Source organism: Buceros rhinoceros, unplaced genomic scaffold (assembly GCF_000710305.1).
Source record: "Buceros rhinoceros silvestris isolate BGI_N320 unplaced genomic scaffold, ASM71030v1 scaffold40370, whole genome shotgun sequence".
NCBI classification, from domain to species: Eukaryota; Metazoa; Chordata; class Aves; order Bucerotiformes; family Bucerotidae; genus Buceros; species Buceros rhinoceros.
The window spans coordinates 27,910-40,613 of NW_010389955.1; the positions used below are offsets into that span (position 1 = coordinate 27,910).

The window sequence follows — 12,704 nt, forward strand, 5'->3', positions numbered from 1 at the left end:
CAGCAGGACACTGAAGAGAAAACAATTTGCTTGAAGAACTGAACAGATCTCTTAAAGATTTACACTTATTCAGTACATTTGACATTAGCATGCATGACACCAACCATCTGACTAGTTTGATTTAGGTTATCTGAAAACTACCAAACTTTCATTATTTTGACTTTTGAGGGGACTAGCGAGAACTACTCCTTCACGTAAATTAGTGTCTTCCAAGGTTATATCATTTTTTACTGCCAGTAAGAAAAATGAGCAATAAGGAGTCATAACATTTCTTTTCCTTGCTATGCATTTGGTTCACTGTCACTTCCTGGCTACAAAGAGATTCCAGTCTACCAAACCGAACAGTTTATGGCTTGAAACAACAGTGCAGCATTTTAAGGCTAGAGATGATTTCCAAAAATCCTTCCCAAGACTTCTGCATATTGTGACACTTAGCAGGCATGGAGTTTTATTCCAGGTTGTCTCTGTTTAGCCTGTATCAAGCACTAAACTGTAAAAGTCGCTCTATCATCTGATGACCCCTCTCTAGTTGTTAATGGGGGATCAGGAAGAGGAGATGCACAGATTGAAATGAAAATAAATTGAATAAAACAGCCAAACTAATATAAAGAAAACAAAATTATACTCAGCCCAGCAAGCGTACAGCAGTCACAATGAACAGGAAGGCAGTCCTTGGGAAGCAGAATGGTAAACAAGCCCTTCCAGGTGTGGTGACTCTAGAGAGGAGGAGGAGGAAGAAGAGAAGGACCTCCCATCCTCAGCAAACTTCCCCCTTTATAATGAGTGTGATGTTTATGGTCTGGGATGCACCTGTTAACCAACTCGAGTCAGCTGCCCTGGTGACTCGAAACAGCAGAGCCTGCAGACCGTGGCAGGCCTAGGATTCTGTCCCAGCAAAACCAGGATACAGGTCCTTCATGGCAACTTGTGGTCACAGATGTGGTGCTCTTTAACTTTGTAATTCTTGATCAGGTTTGGCTGCATTTTAAAGATTCACTACAGAAACATTTTTGTTTACAATCAACTGCTTTTCCCCCAAAACCTGAGATCTTGTGAACTACAGAAGAGGATTAGTCAAACCTCATGAAACACTTCAAGGTATGTGGGACCTCTTAGTCCTACTAAGGGAGGGCCTAAGTGCAGACTAAGAGACTGCATCTCTTAGTCACATATGTTTGTAGCCCTGACCTAAAATTGAAGTGAATTTTCTGTTCATGGAATATATCATTTCTGAATGATACAAAGTGGAATTGACACACTTTGTCTTACACATTTCCCTATGTATCTAAACAACAGAGTGATTAAATCTGTTCCTCTGACAGTATTTCTTTTGAGATACCCATCTGACTAAGTAGACTGAAAAATGGTTTCTGTCACATTAGACACCGTGACTGTTTCTGGATACTGAATGGGAAAGCTCATTATCGCATCTATGGTTGTCTTTCCATAACTGAGTGTGCCAAAGCCAGTTGAGAAGTTGGAGAATACTGCTTAATTATCAAAAGATAGAGAAACAGTGGCTTGCAAAGATCAATCATTATTTTCCATATTTCCTACTATTGTTTATTATTTTCCATCTGATGGAAATCAAGTGCTCTGAATCAGAATCATTTGGGTTGGAAGGTATCTGAGGAGGTCATCTGGTCCAACCTCCTAGTCAAAGCAGTGTCAATAGTGAATTTAGACCAGGTTGCTCATGGCTTTGTCAAGTCAGGTCTAAATTCTTTTGGATGGAGATTCCACAATCTCTCAGTTCTAGCGCTTCATTACCCTCACAGTAGAATTTTTTCCTTACATCTAGATGGAACCCATCAGATTCAATTTATGACCATTGTCTCTTGTGCTACCATAAACATTGATAAAGAGCCTGCCTTTGTCTTCTCGATAAATTTCTCTTAGATATTGGCAGGCTGCTATTAGGCATCATTGCCCAAAGGCCTTCTTTTTCAAACCTAGACAAGCTCAGTTCCCTCACAAGTCACTTGCTCCAGTCCCCAACCATCTTACAAAAATACAAATTTCCTGTACATGAGAAGTGCACCCTGGACAAAAAGTTTAGATGCAACAAATATAACCCAAATTCCTTTATTTTGTAGTTTTCCTTTTATCAGTTGTCTTTTCTCTCCCTTAACGTATTATAGTCATTCCAGAATAGCATGAGTAATAGAAAAAAATTAAATACTTGTGATAATTTTCTGTACATCCCTATTTATCTGCCAGTGCAAATAAATGTTTTTAATTAGTCTAAATATTTTAACAGGACTGAAACATAAAAATGAACCCAGACCGAGATGGAATTATTACAAAAGTGTATCACCAGAATCAGCTTATACAGTATGTTCAGAATGCTACGACATATAAAACCTAAAATCTGCATAATAAAATTATTAAAAACAACAGATGACAGGATGACAGAAAATGGGCCGTTGGATGGAAAAGTTGAATGGAAAGATAAGCAACCATAAAAAGTCATCAGACACTAGTTTCAAACTGAGCCGTAGTATAGTCTATATTTCCTTGTGCTGTACAGCCAGTATCTTTCTATCACAGTTGCATTATGTTACTTTCCAGCACTGAAAGGGGAGGTTAGATTTGAGTCAGTTCAAGTACTGGCATTTAAACTGAGTCTTCAAACATTTTTGAGCAGTGGATCTTTCTAAACCAAATTACAGATATAGCCAGCTACAGACACATGTATGATAATGCAGGACCATTAGACTGCGCTATAATTGAAACTGCTCACAATAAAGTGCACTACCATTAATGCAGGCATAAACTCAGCATTAACTGTAATACTACATCATAAGGCAACTCTTGCTTTCAATACATTTACCTGAACATGGAGTAAAATGATAAGTCTGCAAACATTGAATCTGTCAGGGAATTTATGAAAACTGAGAGCTCCTACAATCTCCATCTCTAAGGCCATAATCCTTATCTCTCCTGTGCCAAAGGAATAACTCTACTGGCTTCAACAAGTGAAGATAAAACTTGGCTATAAAATTCTTTTTGAGAGAAAAATTATTTCTGTAGTGAGGTCTTTGCAGAATGTGTTCATACTTAACACCTAAACCAAGAATTTTTATAAGTAAATGCAGAATTCACTGAAACAGCTCCAAGTAAACTAAGCCTTTTTATTATTCTGTCTTGATTTGTCCCTAAATCCATTTACACTCAGTTCCTAGGTGGCTTTCTGCCATACTAGGCAACTATTCATTAAGATAACCCAACTTCTTTTGCAAAAGTCCATTGAGCATAACAAAATGCTGATGTGGCATCACCACCAGCCTAGGTCGAAGACAAGTCAAGTAATCTAGAGGTGAACATGCACACTGTATTTCCATTCCTAACAAACACCAAGCTGTGATATCTTTAGCACTGAAATACTGTTCCCTAATTCACTACTTAACCAAACATTTTTAGGATAAAGTTCAGAAAATTTGAGGTACACAGCAGTATTCAAGAACTATTTCAAATGAAAGAGATCTTCTTTAGACCATACCAAACCCCTCCAATAATTTGAACTCCACATAAGAAAAATCTTCACCTCACCTTCACCACTCCATTTTCATGCATGGTGATACAGTTGTTGGGGTCTTCTGAAAGCTGATACAAAGCCTGAGCCGTAGCTCTGTGAACTGATGGATCGTTTGACTTCAAGTAACGTACTAAAGAAGCTACAGCCTTGGTCTCTCCAAAGGTAACTCTATTGCTTCCCCACATGCAACAGTGAGAAATGGCCTCTGCTAAGTGACGTCTTAATTTGTCATTGTTCTGAAGAAGGTAAAAAGATAATAAATTAAGGACAACATAATACAACAAAAATTTCATAGGAAAGCAGAGTTTTATTCTCATCTTTAAGGCATCCCAACTTAACTGCAATACAATTGAAAAACATGGAGCTAGTAGTCCCTTATTATTCTCTTTGTAGAAAGTGCTGTGAATTTTTATATTATTTCAAAGGTGCTTTTAGATTGATTGGAAATTAGATAAAGTTAGCATTAAAATGTAACATATAGCATAGCCCCATCATTGAGATTGTCTGAATGGTTCAGATTAATTTCTCTTTTGGCCCATTGCGGTTTTTTCATACGTCAGCTGCATCTCTCAAAAGCAATATTCAGCAAGAGGGACTATTAAAAGGAAGCTTATCTTCTAAAGCAATTTTAGTATCAGCCACAGAGTGTTTTCATGTCCAATATTCATGTCATAGAAGAAGGATTCTACAGCTCTTCCTTGTAGCTGCTGCAAAATCTACTGCTTTTGTTATAACTTTTTAGTGGGGTATAATGCACTCTGACACAAGAAATTCAGGTATTTATTATATTATGTTTAGAGGTTACTTACTGTGTTTGCTAGTTTGGACAACAGAGGGACGACTCCATGATCTGTTAGAACAGCTAAAGTTTCTTCATCTTTAGCTATATTTGTAATAGCTGCACATACACTTGCTAAAACTTCTTTATTTTTTGATTTTAGCAAATTGACTATTAGTTCCAAGCCACCAACAAAGGATCGAACCATTTCCCCAGCATCCTAAACGAGAATCAAAACATTAAATTAAATTCAATTAAAACATTCAGTCTGTATTTACATGCAAATCTTTCTCCAAAGAAATTGACATGGCATAATCATTCAAAACTGCAGCTATTGCTGCGTTGCCTTCACCAGGAAATAAGGCTAATTCAGAACTCAGAGCTCTCTTGATTGACATATGAGAGTTAGACTGTTTTACCTACCACCATCTAGGCAAAAATTCAATGCCGAAATAGAGGTATCTCGTGTCATTTTAGATACCACAGCGTAATCCTTACAGCCTCAAGCTGTCACTCCGGAAGGGTGCGGGTCTCCCTTATCTACTGTATCATATTCCACAGGTGGGTGCCTAACATTAAGTCTGACAGATATGACAAAGGACTGGTAATATAATTTTCTTGTACCAATGCAAATGAGTATTCAGGAATATTTAAGAAGGAAGGTTACACAGGTCATGAAAGCAATTGTGGAAGACCCATTGTGCACCTCAGAGTAAGAACAACTGATGTAAAATGTAACTGAAGGGCACAAACACAACTCTGGAAAAGTGTCTAAGTATGCTCTTAGAAAAGAAACAGAAAACTAAACAGTGTGTCTTGATCTTGAAAATAGTATGCAGGTCTGGTCCATCCTTTCCTTCTTGAAAAAAGTCAGAGAAAAATTAGAAAAGGTTTAGAGAAAGACAACAAGAATAATCAAAGGTAGAGAACTGCCCTGTAGAAAGAATGATTAACCAACTAGGGCACTCAAGGCTATAAAACAGAAAAATGAGGAGCAGTATGATAGAGGTGTATAGAATCTTGAGTAGAATGGAAAGGGTGCACAGGGATCTCTCTTCTCTTGCAGGAGAAGACCTGGGAGCATCAGATGAAATTATCAGGTAGCGTGTTCAAAATAAAAGAAAGCATAGTTAAGATGTTGAAGTCCTTGGAGCAGGGTTGCAGTGGCTGTTAGAAGTTTACATGTTAGACATTAACTAGACAAATTCACAGAAAAAAAAATCCATTAAGATTTATTCAATATAAAAGTATTCCCTCTGATTTAGAAAGTTCCTGAGCCTGACAGTGGAAGAGCATTCTGGGGAGGGAACCTTGACTACATTTTTGCCCTGTTCTTCTACCTTTCCTTAGGCATCCTATGTATGTGACTAACAGAATATGTTAGTGAACCTTTGGTCTGACAGAGCATTGGCTCGTCTCACATTCCTGTGTTTATTAGTGAACTCAAATTATCAAACACATGTTTACACGTCAATGTGTAAAACAGAGAAAACCAGCAGTTTTGGAACTGTGAGACTGAACTAATCGGTATGGGATTCATTTGGTTGCCTCAAGAGGAACTTGTGACATACTTGAGGTATGTATGCTCAAGTATGCTCAAGCATACATACCTCAAGTATGATTAGATTTATACCTGGCTATAAATCTAAGTTCTGTTTAAGCACAAATTCTTAACTAATTAGGTGACATAGTCACTGATCAACGCTGTACACCAAGATTTACTGCACTCCGTTAAACTGAGCTTGAAAGGAATTACAACTCTTTCTTTGGTAAAAAGTTCCACCATGTAAGATTACATTATTTTAGAGAATCTTTCTTCAGTTTCCTTGTGGACAGAAACAATGTTGAAATAGAAAAACATGCATTGACTTATTTTTTTACAGGTTTGTTCAATCTGTGCGTAACTCTAAGCAGCTTTGCCAACAGCCATCTAGAAGGAGTTCTCAGGATGTCTAGTTATACAGAGCCCGAAAGTCAACACTGAAAAATCCAGCAGCATTTTCTGAAACCTCATTATAAACACAATAATTAGCAAAGGGGTGGATAGAACTTGAAGTGCCTAACCTGAGGATATGAGGCATTGCAATGTAATCTGGAGAACTCACCATTTCTACTTGAATGGTTGCTTTAGTTGAGTGGATCTCTATACTAAGTATAGATATTTGTGTTTCTTTTTATACAATCTACAATCCAGCCCAACATTTTTTGTTAATTTTCAATCTTTCAGATGACTGGTTCCCTTAAAGTTCTTTGTCCAATGAATATAGAAACTAGTGAATGACTTAACTATGGCTAACTTAAGGATTTCTGTAGAAACACAAGAAAAGCACATGAACTACGATTATGAAACAGATCCAGATCAGAAGTCATGGTGGGCAAGAACCTCAGGTGGTTCACCTAATTTTTATGGAGCTATTTACTAAAAATATGCCATTAGTGCCCAAAGGGGACTGAAAACAGGGATTGAAAATTGGTCAGAGATTCTTGGTGTCATCGTGGTGACACATCTGTAGAGAGCATTGGATGGCCTGGTGTCAAACTGTTATCACACTGGAAAGAGAGTAAAGCGACTGGCCAAATGGTTTGCAGTAACTTTGTAGAAGGAATTTTATCCTCAGTGATGGTAAACGTGCAGAGATGGAAAGAAAGGTCTGCAAGTGGAATAACTTTCATTTGCTTCCTTCAACAGGTCAATAGGAGAAATCTGAATAGTAACTACCAGACACTCTCCTGAAACCCTTTTGGACTGAAAGTTCTTAGGACTTTGTGAAAGTGCAGATACGGATAGTATAAAGTCTCCTAGGGCTAGGGAGTGACCCTGAAACCTAGAATGGTTTTGATTTTATTTATTTATTTACTTAGGGGGACTGATTTATGAACAGAGTAGGGTCCAGTTGTATTGTCCTATCTCTGCTGAGCAAATCCATTAAATTGCTAGTGGACTTTGTAAATAAAAATTCCAGAAGGTGTTGCAGTTCATCTTTTTTTCAGTTCTGTGTCTAACTGCCAAACACAACTCTTAGCTGGGATGTTTCCTTCTCACAGAAAGCAAAAGCAGTGAGTAGGTCCATCAGGAGCTAAACATTTTCCACCACAAGCAGTGCAGTTCTTGAGATTGGAAGAGAGATGTTAAAGCCATACAGTGTGAGGATCAAAACCAGAAGCTACAGCATGTGGAAAAAAGGTGGTATCCAAGAGCAAACCTTGTGACGAACTAAAAAACCCCAGAATGAACAAATAACAGAGGTCCTTACAGAAATGAAAAGAGGATCTAAATGTTTGCACAGAAGAAGGACAATATAAGTTTGCGGCTTGGAAAAGCAGCTGAGAGAAACAAAGAAGGAAGGGCAATGCTCTGCCAATTCTATTACCATGTGAGCTGCATGTAAAGGAGGCGGGCTTACAGTGTGTTTCCCATGGATATGCTGGCATAAATGTTTCTCTGTCATTGTTAGTGTATGCATAACACAAAGCAAACGTATCTACAGACAATCACCTGAATAAAAACAATATTTCTTAGCATGAGTTTTCATGTCTGTCTTGACATTTTAAATTTGACCAAAGCGGGTAGATAATGGGTTACAGAGACACGCGAAAGAGAAAAGACAAAGAGAAATGCAAAGAAGTAAGAAACTTGAACAATGAGCAGAAAGAAGGATTGAAATTACAGCTTTAAAATCCATTATATTACGTACAAGGTCTTTTTTTAATTAAAAAAAAGATTTAAACAGCAAATGCAATCTATTTGGTATAATTTAGCGAAACCACACATTTGTTTTGTACAGTAATTTTTTTTTTACTGAATGTTGTGTATTTATTATATAAAATTTCCATACTTTAAAAAGATTTAAAGAATAAATTATAGGAAGTTGTGCCTGTGATTGTGGAGGTCTGGATTTAATTATTTTGAATCTATGTTCCTTAAGTATACTTGTATTAATGATCAGATAGCTGTTCATACTATAAAGTCTAAGTAATCTGTGTGATCTTAGTTTCCAAATACTCTCAGGCATTTTCATCTGTACTTATTTTTGTAACAAAAGAGAAGAAAAATCATATATAACATATCTTCCAAAATGTTTTTAAAACTTTTTTTCATATAGCAAAAAATGAGATCTTTAAATTCTACCTTTAACTTTTTTGGTGTGACTTAACCAAAGAGTTTGCCATTTTCAGCTATTAGCATGTGTTAAGTTTACCCGTTTACCTGTAGTCCTTAAACCTCACTGCAGATATGTAAATGGCATTGTTTGAATGTCTGGGTAGTGTACTATTGGGAAATAACATGACTTTGATATTGAAGTGGGGAGTGTTCTGTTTCCAGCCCAAGGCTACGTTTATACTTTAGCATGTACATACTGCAAAGTCTAATGAATTAATACAGTTATTTAGCTACATTTACTTTCTTTAATGTTACATATTAAGTTATTCAACAAACTTCAAGTATTTTGAAAAGCTGAGAGAACATCTTAGGATACAGGTATACAAAAAACAACTTGAAAGAAAAGAAAAATGCATTTAAGTGTATTTAGGTAATTTATTCCACCCCCTTACTTATTGCTACAAAACCTAACAAGGCTACTCAGGTCAAGTTAGGCAGGAAAAAAATGTTATTGTAAGAGTAAAGCCAAAAAAAAAGCCTTAATAGATAAAAATATTGATAAAATCACTGATAAGCAATAACATAGATAAATTTACTGTATATATATATGTATATATGAGTATATGTGTTAATGATAGGTTGAATGCTTCTGTTTTAGTCATAATATTTCCTGAGCTGAACAAAGTAAGAGGTAAAATGCGAAGAAATTTAAAGAAGCATTAAAACTGCTAAAAAAATTGGGAAGGGGGGGAGAGCGAGAACATTTTACTGTATTAACAGGAACTATCTTAATTTTAAATCTTCATCAGAATTATAACTTCTAATGTAATACTTAACCATGACAGAAATGAAAACATATGGATAATTAAACTACATTTTAAGTGGCTGAAGAAGATGGGAAAAGATAACAGGACCATTCATGACTTCACATGACCACATCTTCTAACCAGTAGGTAGCAAAGTTTTTAGCTTTAGAAAGCACAATAAATACTATTTAAAAACGGGAGTCAATGGGAGGAGTTTGCAATCTCAAGCAGTGAAAAACCCACTATCTGGCATAGATGTGGAGGCCAGCAAAGTTACCTTCTGTGCTAATAAAAACCTCAACCTTCTAGTCTTCTCATCTTGTTGAACTGCATGACTAGTAAGAAAATTTAGTTAAGTTTCCCTTTTCACTTATTTCTACATTGGCTTATGCCAAGAGAAGCAACACTATGTGATAGACCATCTTTACACATAATTTTAATTAGGAGCAGAAAGCATTACGATATTTGCAGAAAGACACATTTGAAAAAATTACTTGATCTTTGCAGTATTTATACAAGGAGAACATTTGGGATGTTTGAGTTCTCTTGTCATCATATTATATGCTTTTCATGGTTATTTTCATAAAGTAAATAAAGTTCATCGCCTTAACTTAAGACATACAGTTCTTGTAAAAGAACTACTGAATTCTTTTGTAACTGAACTCCTTTTTTATTTCTTCCAAAGTGAATACTGGTTTCTTTATTTGGAAGATTTAAAGCTAAACACTGTATTATTGTGTATACCATTTAAAATACTCCACTTGAAAGATAAAAGTTCCTCCACTAAAAATAAGTAGCATTTCACTCTTAGAACATCTTAAAAAGCTTAAGGTGTCAAAGCTAATTTGTCAAATTGAATTGCTTTTGCCCAAAGAAGTGATGACATGGCGGTGCAAATAAACTTCAGCGATCAAGAGTCATCTTTAAACTACCTCTTCCTTAATGAAGGAATCTGTCCATTTCCATGGTGGGGGGAAATGTCACTCGTGCAACTTCTGGTAGTCCTTCTGTCTGTTGTTTTCAGCCTGGCGGACTACACCTACTCTTCCTCCCCCTTCTCACCACTGACCGAAGTTCAGTCCTGGGTAAATGCAAAAATCCTATTTTTTTTTTTCCACAGAAGCAGTGAAACTAGTAGTATCAAAGTGCTTTGAGGTCACAGTAGAGAAAATTTGCTTTAGATTATTTTGGAAAACTTTTTAATAATTGAATTATGAGAAACAGATAACATTGAATAACTGGAAAAGCTAAACATTGTTTCCACTGGTTTTGGATTGAATTAAATCCAATAAATGTCAAAGCAAGCTTCTTATAATTATTAAAATGTTTATGAGATAGTCATCACTAATATATAGTTTGATATTGTAAGATGCAAGACAGAAATATTGAAATGTTCTGAGGACAGTCCAGGTAAACAATCAATGCAGTGAAAACACAAACTAATAAATTATAACAATTATTGTTCGTGTCTTTGCAACTCTGGCATGGTTCCATAAATTAGAGTGGTATGTGAGAATGCAATCATATAGTACTGTACAAGTTACCATTACAGACTACTGAGAATCTGAACAACAAGCATGAAGTATAAAATATGTTACAGTTCAATCAAAAGCTTTTGTGCTAGAGAAAATGATTGCTTGAAATTTTCTGGTTTATATTATGCAGCAAATACGACACAATAATTCCCGTGCTCTTTTCTTACGTTAAAATACATGGAAGTTCCATGTGGCAATTGAGACGGCAAAGACAGAAAAAAAGTAAAATGGACAAGAAGCAAAAACAAAGAGGAGATGAAAAAGAAAAAATGTGAGGAGGATGGGATTTAAACTTTTTATAGACTTTAAAAATCCAATTAGCAAGTCTAATTTAAAAGCACAGAAGCTACATGACAAGCTGTTGACTAGCATGTGTAGCTATTATGAACTAGGTTACGAGGAAAGCTGGTCAAATATTTTCCAGTAGAACAGCATTCCATGAGAAAATGCTAATGGAATGGAACCAAAACCTTCCATAAGAACACAACGACTTCTTGAAAAGTTTTGACAGAAACCAGGCAGGCTACATTACCAATGTGCCTCTTCATCTTTTCTCTTGTCAGCCAGATGGCTGCTGAGTAGCCTGCCAGGCTGCTCGGCTTCTGATTTTCACAGAATCTGACTTCTTGCCTGATGGGCTGCCAAACAGCTGGAAAGCCAGGTCTGCAGGAGCTCCTAAGCTTTTTGGCTTCTTATGGTCTCCAAGTTCTCAGGCAGCTGCTTTGCATGGAACTTAGGACCTGAGGCTCTCCAATGAGGGAGATACGGGTTACCTTCTTAGCTTCCCTTTGCTTCCCTGCTTTCAGGTTATGTGTTTTAGAGGAACTGGATCCCTTTATTTGTAGACAGTAAGGACCTCAGGGCAATTTATCTCCAGGGTAACACACCTATAGGAGGCCCAAACAACTCCTGATGGCTGGTTCACTAAACTTCTAGGCATCCTGTGCCAAGAATCATTGGATAGGCTGGTTCTGCATGTACCCTGGCAAGCATGGAAACCAGCTATGGATTCACCAAACTAGATCTGGTTTCCTGGGCTTCCTAAATCTCCAAAGACTCTGGTGCTTTGGAAGACTTGAGGGGCAAGCCAAAAATTCCTTTTTCTCTCTCTTATAGTATTCTTTTGAAATTTAGTGCCTAACAAATACTTGAAAATTTTGAAAGTCTACTACATCCAGGTATCAGGGATTAAAAACTGCATTAAAATGAGATCAAATATAGAGAAACCAGGTATGACTGATGTTAAAAGTGATAATAGCTAGAGAAAACAAATAGGAAAAGAGAGCAGTAAGAGTACTAAGTTTGAACTGCCAAGGTTTCTGTACAGAGCTCAAAAAACATAGCAAGGAAAACAAAGAAACTGGAAAATACTGTACAGAGTCAAGTAAGGAATTTTGACATTATAGGCTTAACCAAAGAATGGTAGGTAAACAAAAATGTATTGGTACTAATTAAGTAAAAATTTAAAGATGTAAAACAAATGAACAAGAGTGTGCATTATGGGGCATGACTGATCTTTATGCACTACAGTTTTAAAATAGTAAAATGTGTAAACAAAGCATCTTAATTCATTTAAAGCAGCAAATAATTTTACTGTTTGTTAAATATCAGCAGAATATCCAAGTTCAACTACATTTTGTTGTTACTTTTAGTAAAGAAATGTTCTCTGTGGTTTTATACATATGGTTACGCTAAGATTTCCGTAACAAGCAAAATCTGTGTAAGAATCCTAAATAGCACGGGTCATCAGCAGCATATTTTCCACCCACAGGTTAACTCCAGACTGATGGCTCCAGTAGAAGTCATTTCCTCAGTATATAATTCTTCTGCAAGGGTGAAGGCTACTTGACCGTCACACATACCCATCTTATGACCCTTCTCTCTTAAACCCAGTTTAGTTTTGATTTGGGGGTTATTTTGTGTCAGCATGGACATCCTCTTTCCC

At 36.5% G+C, this 12,704-nt stretch overlaps 1 protein-coding gene across 1 annotated transcript in view; it reads right to left on the reverse strand.

Annotated features, from left to right (window-relative positions):
• Window positions 1–12,704, reverse strand: part of ARMC4 (armadillo repeat containing 4) — a 53,764-nt gene that overhangs the window by 22,475 nt on the left and 18,585 nt on the right. The window contains exons 8-9 of the mRNA XM_010135727.1: window positions 4,348–4,536; window positions 3,553–3,774 (exon numbers count right to left, since the gene is read on the reverse strand). Coding sequence (XP_010134029.1) covers window positions 3,553–3,774; window positions 4,348–4,536 — 411 coding nt within the window. The remainder of the gene's footprint in view (window positions 1–3,552; window positions 3,775–4,347; window positions 4,537–12,704) is intronic.